Source organism: Pantherophis guttatus, chromosome 12, assembly GCF_059756535.1.
Source record: "Pantherophis guttatus breed Tessera chromosome 12, ASM5975653v1, whole genome shotgun sequence".
Taxonomy (NCBI): Eukaryota; Metazoa; Chordata; class Lepidosauria; order Squamata; family Colubridae; genus Pantherophis; species Pantherophis guttatus.
Genome location: NC_142074.1, coordinates 12050705 through 12073609, shown reverse-complemented (window position 1 = coordinate 12073609; position 22905 = coordinate 12050705). Strand labels below are relative to the sequence as shown.

General features: G+C 44.3%; 1 protein-coding gene across 1 annotated transcript in view; it reads right to left on the bottom strand.

The window, feature by feature from the left end:
* Nucleotides 1-22905, bottom strand: part of LOC117669499 (connector enhancer of kinase suppressor of ras 2-like) — a 392766-nt gene that overhangs the window by 160103 nt on the left and 209758 nt on the right. Inside the window, exons 6-7 of the mRNA XM_060692093.2 lie at nt 14937-15056; nt 3124-3183 (exon numbers count right to left, since the gene is read on the bottom strand). Coding sequence (XP_060548076.2) covers nt 3124-3183; nt 14937-15056 — 180 coding nt within the window. The remainder of the gene's footprint in view (nt 1-3123; nt 3184-14936; nt 15057-22905) is intronic.

Here is a 22905-nt window from a genome sequence, read left to right as displayed (position 1 = left end):
CTGTCTTTATCTATCTATCAATCGATCGATCGATTAATCTATCATATATCTATTTGTCTGTCTATCTATCTATCTATCTATCTATCTATCTATCTATCTATCTATCTATCTATCTACTATTTATCATCTATCTAGCTCCATCCATCCATCCATCCATCCATCCATCCATCCATCCACCCTCTTAGTAGAAAATTGAGTTCACTCATGTGATTGCTCATTTAATCTATGAACAATATCTAGCTGGATAAAACTAAATATTTTGTTACAGGAAGCATTACTGGAAGATCTTGAGGGATGTTGCTTTCTACAGGATTTGGCTGTAGAGATCAGTACTTTTGGTCAGTGGTTGATATTCTTTTGACCACTGGTGGCTTCTGAAGCCTCCACCTTCTTGGTCCCTCTGTTTTACCCATCTCTTTACCTTACATGGCTTTGGCCTCCAACAAAACTGAGTTAGGGAAACATTCACTTGATACTCTACATTGGGTGGGACTGGCCCAGAAGTTGAAAATAAGCACCTAGATTAGGAGTCACCAACCTTTTGGGGCTCAGGGACCACTAAATTCATAATTTTAAATCCCACAGACCACTAATATGATCTGCCTAATGACCGGCTGGGTGAGTGTGGCTAGGTGGTCATGTGACTGGGTGGTCATGGCTAACTCGATGTCATTTACATCGAGGGCCACCTCGCTGGCCTCTACTCGCCCCTCCCCTCCCAGCCACTCCTCGCCTGCCCACCCGGCTCCTTAGGGCCCCAACAGGAAGCAGTTCCTGGAGCTAAGCAGCCACCACGAGAAAGAGTTGGCAAAACAGCTCAGTTCAAATTGGATCTGACCAAGAAGGAGGCTCAGAAGAAGCACCTCACTGAGGACTAGGAGCATAGGCTTTCCAAGCAGAGGGAAGACCTGCAGGAGTGCAAGGCCAGGTACCGGCATCTGGAGGCTCAGCAGCTGAGATGGTCAGCCAGTTCCAGGCCATGAGGCAGTCCCACTGGAACAAGGCCTTCTGGCTCTTCGCCACCAGTGCCACTTCCCTCCAGCCTTTACCCAAAGCCCCGTACCAGGAGCTGAAGCAGAACCCCGAGTTGGAATTTCTGCCCCCCTCTGACCCACACAAAGTGGTCCACGGACCACCAGTTGGTGACTGCTAACCTAGACCATGATGGCAGTGATGAAAAGGTATCAAAAGATTTATAGATGCCACCTTGGGGGAGGGGCACATCTGGGAAGGATGTCCGTGCTGTGATCTTTGCTCTCTGCTTAAATCCCCCCCCGAGTTCTTTCTGAACTCAGTTAAATCTGTAGATTATATGCCACGTTAAATCATAGAAGCCATGTGCTGAAACAGGACATTAGAGACCGAGCACCAGGTGTTCAGATCTCCAAACAGCTGGAGACTTCAAGAAATGGAATGAATTATGTATCACGACGGCGAAGCCTATGCGAGAACGAACGATTTTCCATTCTATTTAAAGCACAGGATTTGGGGCTATACGTTTCGCGCAGTTACTAAAATGCATTTGCGGTTGTTTTTCCTTCCCCAGTAAACTCTCGTGGCTTCTTATAATGTGCTTTAAAATAAAACACCCTGAATTGAAACACTTAAAAATATCCAGCATGACAGGCATTAGAGACATAAAATTCAGTGCACTGTCAGAGTAACTTCAACTCAGTAGGAAAAAAAAAAAGAAAAAAAGAAGAAGACCAGAAGATAAAAGCCATTTACGAGATAGCTGAAGTTGAAAAGCTAGCAGTGGAATATAGAAAAAGCTCCATAATAAATCTTAAGAAAAACTGAGCCTAGGTGAATTATAAACCCCATAATTTTCTTCTTTTCTTACAGGTGAAACAACTAGACTACAGATAGTTCTTGACTTATGACAACAACTCGGGGGTGAAATCCAGCAGGTTCTGACAGGTTCTGGAGAACCGGTAGCGGAAATTTTGAGTATTTCGGAGAACTGGCAAATACCACCTCTGGCTGGCCCCAGAGTGGGGTGGGAATTGAGATTTTGCAGTATCCTTCCCCTGCCATGCCTACCAAGCCACGCCCACAGAACCAGTAGTAAAAAAAAAAATGGATTTCACCACAGCAACAACTGAACCCAAAATTTATTTTGCTAAGCAAGATAGTTGTTAAGTGAATCACTGCAGTTGTTCAGTTAGTAATACTGTTATTAAGTGAATCTAACTTCCCCATTCCCCATTGCAGCCAAGAACTTAAAAGATGCTTGCTCCTGGGGAAGAAAGCTATGGCAAAGTTAGACAGCATACTAAAAAGCAGAGACATCACCCTGCCAACAGAAGTGCGTATAGTCAAGGGTATGGTTTTCCCAGTTGCAATGGATGGCTGTGAAAGTTGGACCATAAGGAAGGCTGAGCGCCAAAGAATGGAAGCCTTTGAATTCCGGTGCTGGAGAAGACTTCTGCGAGTCCCTTGGACTGCAAGGCGATCAAACCGGTCAGTCCTCGAGGAGATCAACCCTGACTGCTCTTTAGAAGGCCAGATCCTGAAAATGAAACTCAAATACTTTGGCCACCTAATGAGAAGGAAGGACTCCCTGGAGAAGAGCCTAATGCTGGGAACGATTGAGGGCAAAAGAAAAAGGGGACGACAGAGAATGAGGTAGCTGGATGGAGTCACTGAAGCAGTCGGCGTGACCTTAAATGGACTCCAGAGGATGGTAGAGGAGAGGAAGGCCTGGAGGAACGTTGTCCATGGGGTCCATGGGTTCGCGATGGGCCGGACACGACTTCACAACTAACAACAACAACAACAACTTCCCCATTGACTTTGCTTGTCAGAAGTTCGCAAAAGGGGATCACATGACCCCTGGGCATTGCAACCATCATAAACACATGCCAGTTGCCAAGTGTCTGAATTTCGGTCACGTGACGACAGGGATACTGCCGTAGTCGTACATGTGAACCTGTGACATAAGTCACTATTTTCAGTGCTGTTGTAAATTTGAATGATTACTAAAGAAACTGTTGTAAGTCAAGGACTACCTGTACATGCGTGTATGTATCCATGTATGTATGTGTGTACATGCACATATATACACATGTAGACATGCATGGAAACAAGGGCAAGAACCATGACGAAAATAGAGAAACATACATTTTCTGTTGTCCCAGTGATCACGTGCAGTCCATCGTAGGTTGACTTAATATACATTCCCTAAAAAAGAATGAGATGAGAAACCATTAATACAAAGATAACACATGAATTAGCGGTTCCTGCAACAAAGACGGGTGTATAGTGTGCTCCTGTTAAGGACCCCACCCAGCCACCCAGCCAAGCTCTTTTCTAAAACATGAACATAGTCATAGAATGTAGAATAACAGAGTTGGAAGAAACTTTGGAGGTCAACTAATCCAACCCCCTTCTCGAATATACCACTTCAGACAAATGGCTGTCCAGTTGTTCTGACCCAGAAGCAAGAAACAGACTCCTTGTCACGAAAACCCCCTCTTGATTTACCTCTGGTGAATTAATGGCATTCACCCACCGAAAAGTCCAGGCAAGAGTCATGCAAGGAGTTAACGGCAGTAACAGACCTTATCAGTTCCTTGTGATAATTGCAAGGCCCTGAGCTCCCAGCCGAAAGGCTGCAAATTAAGTTCTGGCAAGCGGTCTTTGTGGCATGAAACACAATGAACCAAAATCTTCAGAAATACGAACTGTTGTCTCCTAAGACAACCACTCCCCTTTCCTTCTATTTATTCCCCAGCCAGAGAACGGCCATTCAGTGTCCATGTGTGCTTTGCTTCCTGAGTCGACTCCTTGTCCTCCGTTGTTCACCTCTCCTAACTTGTCTGTGCATACGTGCATCTGGAACAGGCCCCAGCTGTTCTTCCTCCTCACTCATACAGTATCAGCCTCCAAAGGCAGCTGCCTCTCCGGTGGCTAGGAAATGTCGGACGGCCCTGGCTCTATCTCTGCGTCTGACGCAGAGCATCCATCAGAGCCTTCCCCAGACTCCAGAGCTGGTCCAAGTTCCTCCCCAACCTCCTCATCAACTGAGTCTGCCGTCAGCTCCACTGGCAGCTGGCAGCTGGTGGGCCACAACACCAGTCTCTTCTTGAAAGTCTCTAGTGATGGGACACCCACAACTTCTGAAGGCAAGGGATTAATTGTTCTCACTGCTAGGAAATTTCTCCTAACGGTGAGAACAATCCATTGTTCTCCAATTTTTTTTACAGATTAACAGAGTTGGAAGGAACCTTGTAGGCCTGTGATGGTGAGTCTATGTCACACATGCCAGAGATGGCATGCAGATCCCTCTCTGTGGGCACGTGCACCATCGTCCCAGCTCAGCCAGCTGGTCATCAGATTTCCGGCACTCAGGCACGTGTGCACGCCTTCTGGTTTGGGCACTCTGTGCCTAAAAGTTTTGCCATCACTGTTGTAGGTCATCCAATCCAACCCCTCACCCAAGTAGGAGACCCTACACCATTTCTGACACATGGCAGACCAGTCTCTTCTTGAAAGCTTCCAGTGATGAAGTTCCCACAACTTCTGAAGGCAACTTTTGTTCCATGGGTTGATGGCGCTCACTGTCAGAAAATTTCTCCTTATTTCCAGGTTAAATCTCTCCTTGTTCAGTTTCCATCCATTATTACTTGTCTGGCCTTTGTGTGCTTTGGAAAATAGTTTGACACCCCTCCTCTCTGTGGCAGCCCTTCAAATATACTCTATCCATTCTGTCTTCTCGATTTTCCCCGTCACTTCCAAAATTCCCTTTAGCATTCTCTGGCCATCAAGAATTTTTATTAAGTCGGATAAATGCTGTAAGGTTTAGAAACAAGTCAGACATGACTTTTCCCAACCTGACAATATTTTCTGAAGTACAATGGGGACCAAGCACAATTACCTGCAACCTATTGTTTCCAAAAGTAAAAGGTAAAGGTTCCCCTCACACATATGTGCTAGTTGTTCCTGACTCTAGGGGGTGGTGCTCTTCTCCGTTTCTAAGCCGAAGAGCCAGCGCTGTCCGAAGATGTCTCCATGGTCATGTAGCCGGCACGACTAAACACCAAAGGCGCATGGAACGCTGTTACCTTCCCACCAAAGGTGTTCCCTATTTTTCTACTTGCATTTTTATGTGCTTTCGAACTACTAGGTTGGCAGAAGGTGGGACAAATAACGGGAGCTCACCCCGTTATGCGGCACTAGGGATTCGAACCGCTGAACTGCCGACCTTTCGATCAACAAGCTCAGCATCTTAGCCACTGCAGGTAGATCAGCAACAGAGAAAGGGAATCAGAATCAGCCCTGACTCCACCAGAGAGCTGAATGAAGTCCTATCTTTATTTCCCCTCCGTGATCTTCAAATAGAAAACTTAGGGATTAATATTGACCATATTATTGAGTGTGAAATGCAAGGGATTTGGGCAGAGAAGGAAAAAGAAGAACTTCAAACAATACTTTTTATCAACAGGACCTACTTCTGTCATCGTTGCGCCCCATACAGAGCACTAACTCATTAAAAAAAACAGACCCGTTGAAGATTTAGATGCTATTTTTATTCAGCATCCTTGAATAAGTGCTGGGTGCGTTTCTCTGCTTTGAGAAGAAAAAAAAACAGCTCTGTTTTTTTTTTCTATGAAAAACACAGGTCTCTGAAGCTTGTCTTTAAAATGAGAACAACAGGTTGGGGCATAAAGGCTGCGCCGATGTGAGGCTTCATCAAAACAAGCCAGCTCAGGAGCTGCTAAATGTCTACAATGAGGGATTCTTAGCACGATGCTTGTGTACTTCATCCAGGTTTAGAAACACCAAGTCCCAGGAGGTGTGCTACTGGCAACGAGAGATAAGTATGCCTGTTTTTCTAGCTTCCTCAAATGTGCCATCTCCAGAGGTGTAAGAGAAACATCTGGGACAAAAGTAGGTTATGGATTTGCAGGATTGATATGAGCTCTAAACCAGATGTTTTGGAGGCATGCCCGCCACCATGGGATCAATCACCCTGTTAAGAAAGTGTTAAGACACGCAGTTGTCTGAAATGGTATAAGATCTCCTGCTTCAGCAGCAGTATTAGAAGACCTCCAAGGTCCCTTCCAACTCTCATATTCTATTCCAAGGGGGTCTCCAAACTTGGCAGATTTATGACTTGTGGAACTTCAACTTCCAAGATTCCTGCTGGCTGAGGAATTATGGGAGTTGAAGTCTACAAGACCTAAAGTTGGCAAGTTTGGAAACTCTATTGTTCTGTTCTGTTCTGTTCTGTTCTGTTCTGTTCTGTTCTGTTCTGCTCTGCTCTGCTCTGCTCTGCTCTGCTCTGCTCTCCTCCGAATTCTATTCCCTCTTCTACTCCACTCTACTCTACTCTACTCCAAATTCTATTCCTTCTTCTACTACTCTACTCTACTCTACTCCACTCCACTCCACTCCACTCCACTCCACTCCACTCCACTCCACTCCACTCCACTCCACTCTACTCTACTCTACTCTACTCTACTCTACTCTACTCTACTCTATTCTTCTATCCCATTTCTACATTCTATTGTATTTTACAGGTATTCTATTCTATTCTATTCTATTCTATTCTATTCTATTCTATTCTATTCTATTCTATTCTATTCTATTCTATTCTATTCCAGAAGTGACTGACCTTGGCATGGTTGGCCCCAGGTTGTCCTGCACCCTGAGCAAAATGATATGAGACAGCTGGCTGGAGTAGCAGTTTGAGAGCTTTGGTATCAATCCTCTGCTTAAGCCCAATCCAATGCAGTGGGATTTTGCAGACCACATATGTGGTCTGCAATAAATCTAATGATTTATGCAAGTTATACTTCCAATGAAAGCTGTCTTGTTACGATCTGTAAAAATTGTGGAGGTTGGAGAAAAAACTTTATGTGTGCGGTATTAGATTTAGTGGAGAATTGACTAACCCCGGCCTTTTAGAGGGAGGAGATGGGACAGAAGGTGACACATCAAATGATCTGTTGGTTTCCCTGCACAAAGCGTGGGGAGCACATATCAACCCATAACATCTGGTGAGATGCACTCTTGATGGACGGGAAACTTGGAAGCAGTTTTCCCAAGGTTGTAAAGCAGTTTTTGCAACCTTCCTCTGGTCTTTGTCCAAAATCTTATTTGTCTTCCCTCTTGTATCCAGAAACACCACATGTGCATGAATCTCCTTTAATATTTGTGGCCTTCAGTTTAAGGGGGATCCTCCAAGGGCTAGTTAATCCTTCATCGTAAGAAACTGCTGACACTAAAGGAAATCTATAGCTTCCTATGTCATGAAGACACTGCTTGAGGGACTATTCCATATTATGTTCCATCAGACAGGCAGACCAAACTTTACAAATTACCCGTACAGGATTTTGTTTTTTTCCTCTGCCGCCATCTGTTATGGGGTAGTAGAGGAAAAAGCTGCCACAGGCAGTTCCCAATCACATCAGGAGGTTTCTAATTTATTGTTAGCAAAGCATCCATCTGTATGACAAGATGGGTGTGTATATGGAAAAAAATGGAAGGGAAGATTATAGCAAGTGGGGGGGGCCCTTATCCGTGCAGTTCATATGAATGGAGAAATCTATCTTTGCCTGTTGTGGCCCGCCAGCTTCCAGCGGAGCTGGCGACAGACTCAGACGATGAGGAGGTTGGGGAGGAACTTGGGCCAGTTCTGGAGTCTGGGGAAGGCTCTGATGGATGCTCTGCATCAGACGCAGAGATAGAGCCAGGGCCATCTGACATTTCCCAGCCACCGGAGAGGCAGTGCCTTTGGAGGCTGAGATGAGTGAGGAGGCCTGTTCCAGATGCACGTATGCACAGAGCTGTTAGAGAGGAGAACAACGGAGGACAAGGAGTTGACTCGGGAAGCAAAGCACACATGGACGCTGAATGGCCCCTCCATGGCTGGGGAATAAATAGAAGGAAAGGGGAGTGGTTGTCATAGGAGACAACTGTTCGTATTTCTGAAGATTTTGCTCATTGCGTTTCGGGCATCAAAGACTGCTTGCCAGAAGTTCATTTGCAGCTTTTTGGCTGGAAGCTCACAGCCTTGCAATTATCGCAAGGAACTGATAAGATCTGTTACTGCCCTTAACTCCTTGCAGGACTCTTGCCTGGACTTTTTGGTGGGTGAATACCATTAATTCACCAGTGGTAAATCAAGAGGGGATTTTCGTGACAAGGAATCTGTTTCTTCCTCCTGCTAAAACTGGGTCAGAACATTGCCTTTGAAGTTCCGACAACGAAGAGTAAACCTTCCCACAGACCCAAACATTTGCGCCTCCTTTTTGCTAGTGCTTCTCCTGCATAGTTGAAAAACAACAACCTACCTTCAACAAAATATTTGCCTGTAATCTCTCCTAAATTATCTGTTCTTTCTTGTCCATAGCTCCCCTAGGACAAATGTTTTTTCCCCCCTCTTTTTGGTGGGGTGATACATTATTTATTTCAGTACAGTGCAGAACTCAAAGAAGCGTGTCGGCTGAGGGATTACCGCAATCCCGTTCATGATTATTTCAGAAGGAGAAAAACGTGGTCAGGTTTCACTCAAATGTAAACTAAAGGCAATTTATCCCAATCTTGTTACATTTCCGAATAAGAGTGAATGTCTCGGTGCTATTTTTCAACCATAGCCTCTGCGCACTGCTTATATTTTCTCAGAAGAGCAGATAAAAATAACTCGATACTTGGGGATTTCCTGTGCTGCGCGAACTCGGTCTTGAACACACAACGTTGGGATTCATTTAGCCCAGGATGATGGACATCGATGAATAGTGCTCTTCAAGCAGAAGATTCTACTTGCCCCTTTGAGAAAAACCAAAGACTGAATCCCTGACTTCTACATGTCAAACACTTGCTCTGTCCCTAAACTAGGTCATCCCTCCCTCCCTCCCTGCCTTCAGAAGTTGTGGGTGCTTCATCACTGGAGAGTTTTAAGAAGAGACTGGACAGCCACTTGACTGTAATGGTATAGGGTCTCCTGCTTGAGCGGGGGGGGGGGGGGTTGGACTAGAAGACCTCCAAGGTCCCTTCCAACTCTGTCATTCTACTCTGCTCTGCTCTGCTCTGCTCTGCTCTGCTCTGCTCTGCTCTGCTCTGCTCTACACTACCGTACTCATTCCATTCCATTGCATCCCTGTTTTCTACTCCACTCTACTCTGTTCCGTTCTGTTCCACTCCACTCCACTCCTGTTTTCTACTCCACTCCACTCCACTCCACTCCACTCCATTCCATTCCTGTTTTGTACTCCACTCCAATCCACTCCACTCCATTCCATTCCATTCCTGTTTTCTACTCCACTCCACTCCATTCTATTCCTGTTTTCTACTCCACTCCACTCCACTCCACTCCATTCCATTCCATTCCATTCCTGTTTTCTACTCCACTCCACTCCACTCCATTCCTGTTTTCTACTGCACTCCACTCCACTCCACTCCACTCCACTCCACTCCACTCCACTCCATTCCATTCCATTCCATTCCTGTTTTCTACTCCACTCCACTCCACTATACTCCATTCCAGCAAGGCAATATCTAGTGTGATTTCGGCCAGATGTAACTTGTTGCTCTGTGCAGGTCAAGGGAAAACCTGACATTTCAATTCAGCAGACTTGAGACCGGAATCCTTGACTGGAGACAAGTTGTTCCAAGCCTGTCCTAGCGAAACAAGGACAGAGAAAGCTGCCAATATAGTTATTAATTTAAAGGCATTTTATCCAACCAACATTGCAGCTTACTAAGGTTTCTGGGAGAGTTCAACTAATCTAGGAGGTCATTAAGGAAAAAGAGAAATGCAACTTGCCAAATATTATTCCACCTCTGTTCATCTTTTACTTGTCAGATTATTCACGCTTGCCCTTTTATATATTGTGAGGCTCATGTAGTTCTCAGACTGTTTTTTCAGTTCAACCGATAACATTTTGGGATTTGGAACCACCGTGCTCAACACAAATGAATTTCCTTGGTAGATTGGGCACTGCTTTTTAAACTAAAAATGGAAAATCAAGAGTTGCAGTCCCGTGATAATTGAAGATTTTTGATGGAACTCAAAAGGAAGAATAATACTTCTTGGGGGAATGTATCCGAAAAAAAAAAAAAAAATCCAGAGCAACAGTTATAGCACTTTGTAGCTCAAGTTGAGCACTGTCAGGCTGATTAGCTTCATCCGATGTGACAGAAATTCCTAGCAGAATTGTGCACTGCCCAAATATTAGTTATAATAAAACCTTTTCTTTAGGCATTTTTACCCTCCTGTAATTCAGATGCGAATGGCCTATGTCAGTGCTAGACATTTCCTTCTACCATTCCTTTTGTTTTCCATTGGGATGAGTTCCTTCGGAAATTGAAAGCATGGTTTTGTAATTTACCAGCGATGAGATTCTCCCCATAAAAATAGGCAAGTTACAATCTCTTGAGTATGTCCTCAGTTAGAAAAACAAGGCAATGTGATGGTCTAGAACAGTGTTTCTCAACCTTGGAAGTTTGAAGATGGGTGGACTTCAACTCCCAGAATCCCCCAGCCAGCGCTGCTGGCTGGGGGATTCTGGGAGTTGAAGTCCACCCATCTTCAAGCTACCAAGGTTGAGAAACACTGGTCTAGAATAATAGAATTAGAATTAGAATTAGAATTAGAATTAGAATTAGAATTAGAATTAGAATTAGAGTGTAGTGTAGTGTAGTGTAGTGTAGGGTAGGGTAGGGTAGAGTAGAGTAGAGTAGAGTAGAGTAGAGTAGAGTAGAGTAGAGTAGAGTAGAGTAGAGTAGAGCTGGAAGGAACCTTGGAGGTCTTCTAGTCCAGCCCCCTGTTCAAGCAGGAGAACTTATACCATTTCAGATAAGTGACTCTCTAGTCTCTTCTTAATAACCTCCAGTGATGGAGCACCCATGACTTCTGGTGGCAAGCTGTTCCACTGGTTAATTGTCCTCACTGTTAGGAAGTTTCTCCTTAATGCCAGGTTGCTTCTCTCTTTGATTAGTTTCCAACCATTGTTTCTTGACCTGCCCTCTGGTGCTTTGGAGAATAACTTGACCCCCTCTTCTTTGGGGCAGTGGGCTCTGAGGCTGCCCTTTACTAGCCTCACATCTGAGGATTTTGGGGAGGGTGTCCTCTCTCTTCTCCTACACTGAGAAACCCTTATTAGATTGCAGCAAGAGGGGACTTGTCTAACATATTTAAGTTTCCCACAGTCTCTAAAGCAACACATTCTCTAGTTCTCAAACTTTGCCAAGTATTGTAGGAAGTGTAAAGGCAGAACACAATAGAGATATTCAGACAGCATTGTATAATTTCCCCCCGGTGATGCTTATATACTTTTTTGTTGTTGTTCTGGGCAACAACTGACAGGCGTGAATAACCAGATCTACATACAGTATGCAGAGTTTAAGCTAACTACTTTATTATGGTCTGCCTATAATACAGGAATCTCTCCAATATGGCAGCTTTTCCTTGGAACAATTAGATGAGGCTCCAAGAAATTCAAGAAGGGTCGATTTTGGCCCTTTAGAGTTGTGAGTGATTCTAGACTAGTTCTGCACTTGATTCTTCCCTCCCTGATACACTAGGTGTGTCCCATCTGTCCACCAAAATATCATGCCCTGTTAAGGTTAGAGGATATTATCATCCACTTCTTTTAATAGTCAGAAAGGGATACAGGTTAGCAAGGGAGATTCATCAGCTCAGTGGTTATGCCATGAAGAACATGTGGGTCTACTATTACAAGGGTCAGAATAATGTTGTGGCCTGTCGGTGGCCAGTGGAACTGGCAGTAAAGTTGTACAATGAGGAGGTTGGGGAGGAACATGGGCCAGTCCTGTGGGCTGGGGAAAGCTCGGACGAGGGCTCTGCGTCAGAGGCAGAGAGGGAGATAGACAGCAGTGAGGCAGAGGAACAGCTGGAGCCCATTCCAGTGTGCTCTTGCGCAGAGCTGCCAGAAGACAAAAACAACTCAGAAAGCAGGGTCGACTTGGAGGTGCTTGGCCCCTCCCATAGGAAACAAAAGAGGGGGAACGGGGAATGGGCTTTTGTAGGAAACAATTCATTCATTCCGTGACTCTGAGAGACTCTGTGCCAAGTTTTGCCTTGTACTGCTTTTGGAAACTAGTTACCTGGCAGCTTGTGAAGTGAGATAAGGTGCGTTGATAAATATTCCTTTGAAAAACTGTTTGGACAGGCCTTGCTGACTGTGAATGAAAGTAATTCACAGTCGTGTAAATAAAAGAGGTTTGGCGGGGACCAAGACTCTGCTTCTTGCTTTTTAAGGGAGCCTAGATCAGAACAAGAGCTTACTTAATTACTTGGGTGTTTTGGCAATGGGTGGGTTAATTTCTCTTGGAGAAATGTAGTTTTCTTTTTATGTTAACATTTCCCCCCCCAATGGAAAAGATCATTAGGAAGATCGCTATGGCAAAGAAATAAGAAAAGTAATGGGAGATGGACCTAAAAGGATTTCTGAGTAAGTGGGTTTTAGATTTAGCTTGTCTAAATAAAAAAAAAAAAACCCAATTTATATCTGGCCAGCTTTAACCTCAGAATTAAGACCCTGCTTTCAATAACTTAGGTAATTTTAGTAAAAAACAAAACCCAAAACATAACAGACTTGGGAAGAGGACAGGAGAAGGAATGTTGAGTTAGATCTTCTCCTGCTAAGTGTTGTGTTTAGGATCTCACATGAGTGAAAGGAAGTAGTTGGAGCAGAACTGGATTGGCTCTTTGGATATAACCAAGAAGAAGAGCCCAGAATTGACCAAATATGCATTTAATTATTAAGCATATCAGCAATTGGATTGATGGTATGTATTTTAGCTTTCTCTCGAGCCAAAAGCAGCCAGCAAAAGAACAATCACAACAACAAAAGTTTGCCTATAAAGAATTAACTAGAAAGAAGAAATTGAAAGGTGACATTTACAGTAGTGGCCAAAATTATGGAAACCTTTTGGGAAAAGTGTATTTTTGAGGTTTGATGGCTAGTAACACCACTTTTTTGGGGGAGTTTCTAGATAATCCTATTCCACTGCTGGAATGGCCTGAGAATAGCCCAGACCTTAACCCAATTGAAAATCGATGGAGCCGACTAAAGAAACTTGTTAGTCAGAAGCAATAAAACCCAGTTAATAGAAGCCATCATTCAATCTTGATTTCACATTCTAACAGCTGCAGAACTAAAAGACTTGGTTAGCTCCATGGGAAGACGTTGTAAGGCCACCATTCATGCTAAAGGTTACCCAACTAAGTATTAATTGACATGGTGATAATTTTTGTGTATCTCATTTTTTTCTATGGTGATCATTTTTGTATATCTTGTTTTTTCCTATGGGGATCATTTTTGTATATCTCGCTTTTTCTACGTGTTTCCCTTTTCTTCTTTATACTGTAACTGTGAAGTTTCCAAAAGATGCCCTAATGAATTCATGAGCCATGAGCCAAACTTCAAAAGAAATACAGTCATTTATTAGGAGCACCATTTCGGCAATATTTGGATGCAGTTAGAACTAATCCCACGTAGATTTACGTTCCCCTATGATCCTGTCTCTCCCCTCCTCTCTGGCCATGTCATAAATCACATTCTCCAATTAACCACTATGGCTGGCTGTGAAATCCAACACCCTCCTTCTGACTGCAGTCAGGAAGAATGTATGGAATACACTTCAGTTAGGGAAATCAATCAGCTCTATCACTTCTCCCTCCCTCCTGCTCATGGCAACTTGAAAGCTTTGCAAGTTGACAGTAACTGCCATTCTAATAGCAAATCCTTCATAAAAGTTATTGCATTATATTGCTGATTAAATTATCTTTCCATTGATATATAATTCTATGGTACTACTACTCAAAAAAAAAAAAAGTGGTGTTATTAGCTAGTTTTAGAAAATACACTTTTCCCAAAAGGTTTCCACAATTTTGGCCATGACTGTAGGATTACATTTTACCTCTGGATTCCCCCCCCCCCAAACTGGGGATTGTTCAGTTGCAATGAGTATTCAACTACTCCCTTTGGCTGGGTCTTATGTTCTATGCAACACAAGACACAAACAACTAGACATAGGCAGAAATTGGGCAGAACAGCATTATAAAATCACAACTCACTGACCTACAAATGTAGGTCCTTTCTCTTCCACATGATTCAATTTTCTCTCAAATTTAGATTTCCATCTGATTTTGAATCCTATGACAACAGTGAAAGCCTTCAGAAGCCAAACAATGAATGTTTCATTGACAATATGGAATGTTCATGAACATTCTAGAACTTTGCCCTAGTTTAGTACTGGAAGCATCAGCACCACCAATATACACCAACCCATGTTTCTCAACCACGGCAATCTGAAGATGTGTTGACTTCAGGGGTGCTATTCAGGAGGCTCTGACAGGTTCTGGAGAACCGGTAGCGGAAATTTTGAGTAGTTCGGAGAACCGGCAAATACCACCTCTGGCTGGCCCCAGAGTGGGGTGGGAATGGAGATTTTGCAATATCCTTCCCCCAGGAGTGGGGAGGGAATGGGGATTTGGCAATATCCTTCCCCTGGAGTGGGGTGGGAATGGAGATTTTGCAATATCCTCCCCCCAGGAGTGGGGTGGGAATAGAGATTTTGCAGTATCCTTCCGCTGCCCTACTCAACAAGCCACACCACGCCCACCAAGCCATGCCCACAGAACCAGTAGTAAAATAATTTGAATTCCACCACTGGTGGACTTCCACTCCCAGAATTCCTCAGCTAACATGTTGGCTGAGGAATTCTGGGAGTGGAAGTCCACACATCTTCTTCAGGTTGCCACTGGTTTAGATAAAGGCATTAGAATTGGGCAGAACTATTCCTAGAGCTGTTGGAGTCTGAGTTCGACCTCCATTTGCTCCTTTTCCTGATCTACCACCTGAAGCAACTACTTCATGATACCTATAGTACGGCCAATATCCCCTTTAATCATCTTATTTGTTTTCGGAAATCTGGCGTTCTTCTACTTTGCTCCTGCTTACCAAACCTTCACTGGGCATGATGCTTGTAAGATGAACAACTTCAAGATGAGCTGACTGAGACACCAGAGAATCTGATGAAAGAGAGATGATATGATCACAGATACCAGACAGCGTTTTACACTGTGGGAAAGGAGGAGAGAAAAAGAGAGAGAAAGAGAGAGAGAGAGAGAAAAAAAAAAGAATTCAGCACAAAACATTGTAATGGAAGCACAAAGACTCACATTCAGACATTATCTGCCTGGCATTGCATCTAGCTGAGCCAGAAAAATTCACAAATATTTTTTTTCCCTCCACTTCCCTAATTATTATTGTGTTTCCCCAAAAATAAGACCCTGTCTTATATTTTTTTTTTGAACCCTGAAATAAGCGCTTGGCCTTATTGCCATGTGCTTAAAAGCTCATTGGGCTTATTATCAGGGGATGTCTTTATTTGGGGGGAAACAGGGCACCAAGTTTGATATTATGGAAAGGTCCTCTTGTTTTGGTTGGCTTGTCTCCTCCTCCCCTCCCACCCAGTGGTGGGATTCAAGTAATTTAACAACCAGTTCTCTGCCCTAATGATTTCTTCCAACAACCAGTTTTCCAAACTGCTCAGAAAGTTAACAACCGGTTCTCCCGAAGTGGTGCGAACCGGCTGAATCCCACCAGTGCCCCCACCCCACCCCTGAGTGCAATGTGGAAACCCAGCCATTGCAATTTTGGGTTGGGTTGATGGGTTAATCCAGCCAATCGGTTTACGAAACCAGCTTTAGAAAATGGGATTCAAATTGCATTATGAAACCATCTGTTTGCTACCCTTTCGTGGCATCTACCATGTTTTCCGGAAAAGACGACCTACCCCGAAAGTAAGCCCTAGCTTGATTTTTTTACACGTGCATCCAAGATAAGCCCTACCTACCCTCAAAATAAGCCCTAATTAAGACCCCGCCCACTCCAGGGTGCACGGGTAAAAATGAAGCTAGGGTGGGGATGGGGGAACGGAGCTGTCGTACTACTTGCCTTTGGACAGTTGCAGCCAGGCCTCGCATACCCCGACACTGCCTTGCTGGCCCATTTCTTCTGCAGCCGGCAAGGCTTTCCTGAAGGCCTCTGCAGCCGATAACATTTATCAGCTAGAGAGACCTTCAGGAAAGCCTTGCAGGCTTTGTTGGCAGCAGACGTTCCTGAAGGCTTCCGACAACATCACTCCCCCCAAAAATAAGACCTGGTGCCTTTTTTGTGGCAAAAAATATATAAAACCCGGTCTTATTTTCAGGGAAACACGGTATAAATAATCAGCTATCTGTCAGGGTTCCAAGTAACACCCCCAACGAAATCAAACTCTGAGGCTTGAAGTTCCTCAAAGCTTTTATTAGAGATGTTATATTGGGACATCTGGGAAAACCCGAATCTGAGAGCTTCCAGGTTTTCCACACCCATAAGAAAGTTTAAGACTTTGTCCCTCTCCCACATGTCCACCACACATCCAATCAAATACTGTCCGGAACAGAAGATACCTCCTCATTCTTCTCAACGCAGTTGCAGGGCACGATGGCCTTGACTTTCTAGAAAGAATTTTATTATGACTACATATCTTCTTCCCTCTATGCAATCCCCCCTCCCCATTTCCCACAGTAGGATTTGTGGCAGGCCTGAAGCCTGAAGGCCCAAAGGTAGAAAGAGGGCTTCCTTCTTCTGTTTATTAGTAAGTCTATATATTTTTGCCTAGTCAGTTTTTTGGGTTCTTTCCAAAGCTGCTTATGAGCCACACCTTTTGCAGTGTTTTCTGAATAGGATTTGAGCAAGATAGCACCAATGCCTTTATCAGATTTATCTAATCATGCTGTGGTTTGTACAATCCAGGATCCCTAGTTGCTAGGGGTAAGTTGCTGAACATTGTTAGTATGCTAATTGACGCATCATTCTTATTTTTCCTAGAAGACTCATTTAAGTGAGGAGCCATCCAGCAGGTACCACCAGGAGCAGTTCTCACAGGGCTTACTGAACGATGCTTAAGAAATGAACAACTAAAATAAGGCTTATATGTAATATCTTTGCCATCCTGGATAAAGCTAAAAGACTATCCAGCTCAGCATGTTCCTCCTATCCATAGTACTCCTGTTCAAGAGCTGGTCCAGATTCAGCCTTATTTTTATGCATTGAATAACCTAGCACACTGATGGCTAACCTTTTTGCAATCGCATGCCAGGAGGGCGGGCCGGGGGGGTCTATGTGTCCCGCCCCTGCATGTCCGTGCGACCCCCCGTTCCCCCTGCTCCTGGCATGCGATGGCCCAGTAGGCCTGTTTTTCTCTCTCACCTGGCTCCAGAGCCTTTCTAGGAGTCTGGGGAGGGCGAAAACAGCCTTCCCCACCCTCCCGGAGGTCCTCTGGAGGCCAAAAATGGCCCGTTTGACAATCCGATGGGACCAGAAGCCTTTCTAGGAGTCTGGCCTTCTCTATCCCCCTGGGAGGTCCTCCAAATGCCAGAAACGGCCCGTTTGCCAACTTCCGGTGGGACTGGAAGTTGTCAAATGGGCCATTTTCGGCCTCCAGAGGACCTCTAGGGTGGGTGGGTGAGGCTGTTTTTGCCCTCCCCAGGCTCCTAGAGCGGCCCTGGAGTCAGGTGAGAGAGAAAAACAGGCCTTCCCAAACAATCCCCCAGGCCCTCCGGAGGCAGGAAACAGACTGTTTCCCTACTTCTGGTGGGCCCAGAAGGCACGAAAATCAGCTGGCCGGTGCGTGCATGCATGCCGGAGCTGAGCTCGCCTGCCCACTGATATGGCTACGCGTGCCACCTGTGGCACACGTGCCATAGGTTCACCATCACGGACCTAGCATTTTCTTGGACTATCTGTTCCACATCAGAAGCTGCCTTGTTCTCATCACTGTTCTATCACAGTGGATTGACATATTTCCATATTGTTGCTGGTGCTGAGCAAGCTACAGTGGGGCTGGGTTGATACATCCCATGAAGCCATACCCATGTTCCACCAGACGGCTTTCACACACCATGTTAAGCCAGATATCCCATGAGAATTTAGAGCAATGTTTGAACAGTGGTTGACTAGAGGGTCTCCAGGATTTAAGCAGGACTTTTACCAGCCTACCTAGAGATGTCCAGAACATTCTTCTATATCAGGGGTCTCAAACTCGATTTCATTGAGGGCCACATCAGAGTTGTGTTTGACCTTGGGGGGGGCAGAGGGCATGGCCGGGGTGGGCATGGCCAGGGAGGACATCACTCATGTCAAGGGCACCTTTGGTGACCCAAGTGAGGCTGGGGAGATCCATTGTCTCCAGCAGAGGAAGGCAAGACCTCTGCCAGAGAAAATGGAGCTGGGGGGGTGCACGCGGCCCATCTAGGATCCATTTTCGGACCACGGCAGCCTCCTGCAGTCATCTACCAGTGAAAGTGGAGCTCGGGGGAGGGGGGGCGTATGTGGCCCTCACGAGCTCTGTTTTCGACCGCGATGGTCTTCTGCAACCTTCTTCCAATGAAAAGAGAGGTCGGAGGGAGGGGCACCCGAGCTCCGTTTTTGCTGGCGGAGGAACCACGGGCCAGTCCTTTGCTGTTTCCAGGGCAGCCCCACGGGCCAGATCTAAGTACCCCGATGGGCCGAATCCGGCCTACCGGTCTTAAGTTTGACACCCCTGTTCTATACTGTATTATTATTCTCCCCAAATATGGGTATCCATTGCTGGCTGGAAACTTGCAGCAAAAGAGCAACAAGCATCATTGTTCTAATAGGTTCTGTGACCAAACTGCTCTATTGCTCAAGCAGTTTCTCCCAGTGTTTGAGAAAAGCCTTTCCTTTTCTCATATCAGTCAATATGTCCAAAGCTGAATGGATGCATTAGACATTTCCCATTGTTCCGCCTTTTCCTTCCTTGAATGTTGCGCTCGCTCAGACATTTCAAACAGCACAAAACTGCCTTGTTCAGCACGAACATTTTGCACTCTTCATTTGTTTTCCGAGAGTTTGGCGTTCAAAGATTAGCCTTTGACCCAAGGTACTTTAGGTGTTAAATTTTGGCAGGAAAATTCATACATAATGAGAAGAAGGGTTGGTCCCCCCCCCCCCCCAGTGCAATTTGGCAAGGTAGAAAATCAGGCCATATGCAGATTAGGCTTAAATTATCTAAGGCTAGCCTTGAGTTTATTGCTTTCATATCTTCATATAACTAGAACAGGGGTCTGCAACCTTAAGCACTCAAAGAGCCATTTGGACCCGTTTCCCACAGAAAAGAAAACATCGGGAGCCACAAAGCCTGGGTGGGCGTGGCCAACTCGATGTCACTCACTTCCACCAGTCACATGACCCCCCTAGCCACGCCTACCCAACCAGTCATTAGGGCAGAGAACCAGTTGTTAAAAAACACCAGGAACCACAAAACATCTCTCTCTCTCCCCTCCCTCCCTCCCTCCCTCCCTCCCCCCTCTCTGTATCTCTCTGTATCTCTCTACGTCTCTCTCACCCTCTCTCTGTCTCTCCCTCGGCTGCTTCTCCATCCCACGCCGTCGCCCTTACCTTCTCAGGCCAGGCGAGGATTGACTGGGAGGGGAGGGTGGGGGGCGGGGCCAGCCAGTGGTGGGATCACCCGACAGGGAGCCAAAGCAGAGGGTCCAAAGAGCCGCATGTGGCTCCGGAGCCGCAGGTTGCTGACCCCTGAACTAGAATATGACCATACTTTCTGATTTCCTTTTGCTACCACATTGTCCTTGCAATCTAAACCAACTTTTTGAGGTATTATGGTCTTCTTATATCTTTCCATGAAAAAAAAAAAAACAAGAGAGAGTTGTAATATCTAGGATTAGGCTGTTGGAGTTATTCTGTTAACATAACATCAGTGGTGGGATTCAAATGATTTAACAACTGGTTCTCTGCCCTAATGACCAGCTGGGTAGGCATGGCTCAGTAGTCATGTGACCATGTGGGTGTGGCCTACTCAACGTCACTCACGTCGATGGGTGCTTTGCCTTAGCTGTTACAATGTAATAAGGGTTAATCAAAGAGGCAGTTTCTGTAAGCAGGGCAATAAAGATTAGGCTAGAAACAACACCAGAACATTTCCTTCCTGCCTTCCTTACAGGATTAGCCCTGTCAAGGGGAAAAAAACCCAAAATAAGATTTCTTCCAACAACCAGTTCTCCAAACTGCTTAGAAAGTTAACAACCGGTTCTCCCAAATAGGTGCGAACTGGCTGTATCCCACCACTGCATAACATTTACATTGTCCACATTGGGGGCAGTTTAGGATCAGCCTGCAAATGACAACTCTACGTTCTGAAGTCTCATCAGCACCCCCAAATCACCCAGTCCTACAGTACCTTGATATAATGATTAAAAAAAAATTAAAATGGAATATACAACACCGATGAAAGGGTTATGCTTCACTCTGATAAAAGGGCTGACGGTTATTAAAGTAGAAAATTGATGCTAGCTATCTGCCTTCAGAAAACAGATAAGCTTCTACCCCTATGACTATCATTAAGTGTTGTACCTTATGATTCTTGATGAACGTATCTTTTCTTTTATGTACACTGAGAGCGTATGCACCAAGACAAATTCCTTGGGTGTCCAATCACCCTTGGCCAATAAAGAATTCTATTCTATTCAATCTAAAGATAAGAAAGAAACAGACAAAAGGTTCTGCTGCCCTAAATTGCATATACAGTAGTGGCCAGAATTGTGGAAACCTTTTGGGAAAAGTGTATTTTTGGGTTTGATGGCTAATAACATCACTTTTTTTTTTTTTGGAGTTTCAAGATAATCCTATTCCACTGCTGGAATGGCCTGGGAATGGCCCAGCCCTTCACCCAACTGAAAATCTATGGAACCGACTAAAGAAACTTGTTAGTCAGAAGCGACCCAGCAATAAAACCCAGTTAATAGAAGCCATCATTCAATCTTGGTTTCACATTATAACAGCTGCAGAACTAAAAGACTTGGTTCACTCCATGGGAAGACGTTGTAAGGCCGTAATTCATGCTAAAGGTTACCCAACTAAGTATTAACTGACATGGCGATCATTTTTGTATATCTCATTTTTTCTATGGTGATCATTTTTGTATCTCTCGTGTTTCACTTTTCTTCTTTATACTGTAACTGCTATTCTAATAGCAAATCCTTCATAAAAGTTATTGCATTACATTCTTGATTAAACTATCTTTCCATTGATGTATAATTTTATAGTACTACTCCTCCAAAAAAAGTGGTGTTATTAGCTAGTTTTAGAAAATACACTTTTCCTAAAAGGTTTCCACAATTTTGGCCACTACTGTATACAGTGGTCGCATTTGTAAACAGAAATACTTGCTGGGATTCTTGTATTTTAAATTTTAAAATTTTAAATTTTAAATTGGGTTTTAAAATTCTGGGGTTTTAAAATTCAGCCGAATTTATTTAATAATTTTAAACTATTTTAACTGATGTTGTTTTGTGTTTTTAATAGGCTGTACACCGCCCTGAGTCCTTCGGGAGAAGGGCGGTATAGAAATAAAATTATTATTATTATTATTATTGTAGCATAACCTTAAGCTTTCTTTTAATATATTAATGATAGTCCTGAGATTCTTGTTACCTAAATTAACTCTTTCCAGTCCAAACCACAAGGAGGGAAGTCCGAGAAGCATAAAATAATGAGATTATAGAAGGGACATCGATATCACTAGGTTCATATTCATATAACACATAGCATTTTGATAAATTCAGTCTAAGTAAGAAGCATCCTTTTTTTTAAAAAAAAAATGCCAATCACTGACCCTTTTGTAGAAAAATTAAACTCTGGTTACTATTGATCAGTGACATTCCAGGTGTGATAAATGTCTACCAATATTTGCAATGATAATCTTTAATTAAACAAAGGGCCCGCAATGAATTTTGGACATGTAAATGCCATCATAATTAACATGATTGCCTCTGCACATTTTTTTTTTTAAATCTATAAATAGTGGAAGGATTAGAATAATTCTTTTGGAACATTTTGGCAGTCAGTACAGATTCATAATCTGAGTGTTCACAAAGTGAAATTAGCTATTGATAAGGCATTTTAGTTGCATCAAATGTTGCCCACTTTTGTACTAGATATATTTGTATTACTATGAATAGAAGAATATAAAGGGAGTACATATTTTCTTCCCTGTTTGGTATGCTCTCATCTTCTTTCAGAAATGGCCATCATTTCCCCATAAAGGGAAATTACAGCTCTTAAATTCTCATCGGTTTTCTTCCCTTGCTCAAAAGAATTCTGAGATATTTCCAATTGCCAACACAGTCAATGACTTCCTCAAAACTAGATATACACAGTTCTTTCAGCCATATCTGCCAGCATCTTCCCTGGTCCTTAGGCAGAAAAAGAGACACCAGCATCCTGAAAACAAGCCAGTTCCTTTGGTAGCTTTCTGTGAATAGGGCAGTATCTCTGCTTCACCCCAGAGTTGGACTCCTCTCCCCTCCCTCTCCCTCTCCTTCCTCCCCTCTCCCCCTTCCCCCTCTCCTCTCCCTCTCCTTCCTCTCCCCCTCCCCTCTCCCTCTCCTTCCTCTCATCTTCCTCTCCTTCCTCTCTCCCCTCCCCTTCCCCCTCTCCTCTCCTTCCTCTCTCCCCTCTCTCTCCCTCTCCTTCCTCTCTGCTCTGCTCTCCTTCCCCCCTCCTCTCCCTCTTCCTCTCTCCCCTCTCCTCTCCTTCCCCCTCTCCTCCTTCCTCCTCTCATCTCCCTCTTTCTCTTCTTCCTCTCTCCCCTCTCCTCTCCTCTCCCTCTTCTCCCTCCAGAATGTCCACTTCTCAAGCGAGATGGATTTTGAAGACCAAATTCATGACTGATGTACGTTTGCATCAGTCACCTATTTGAGTTAGCTGCCTTGATTGTTTGGATAGCAACCTCAGGCGAAATTATTCTAAGTAAAACGAAATAGATAAAATGTGAGAGGAATCGCTACCATCGTTTTTGGCTAAATAACTGCATTTCTAATGGGGCTTCCACATCAGAGAA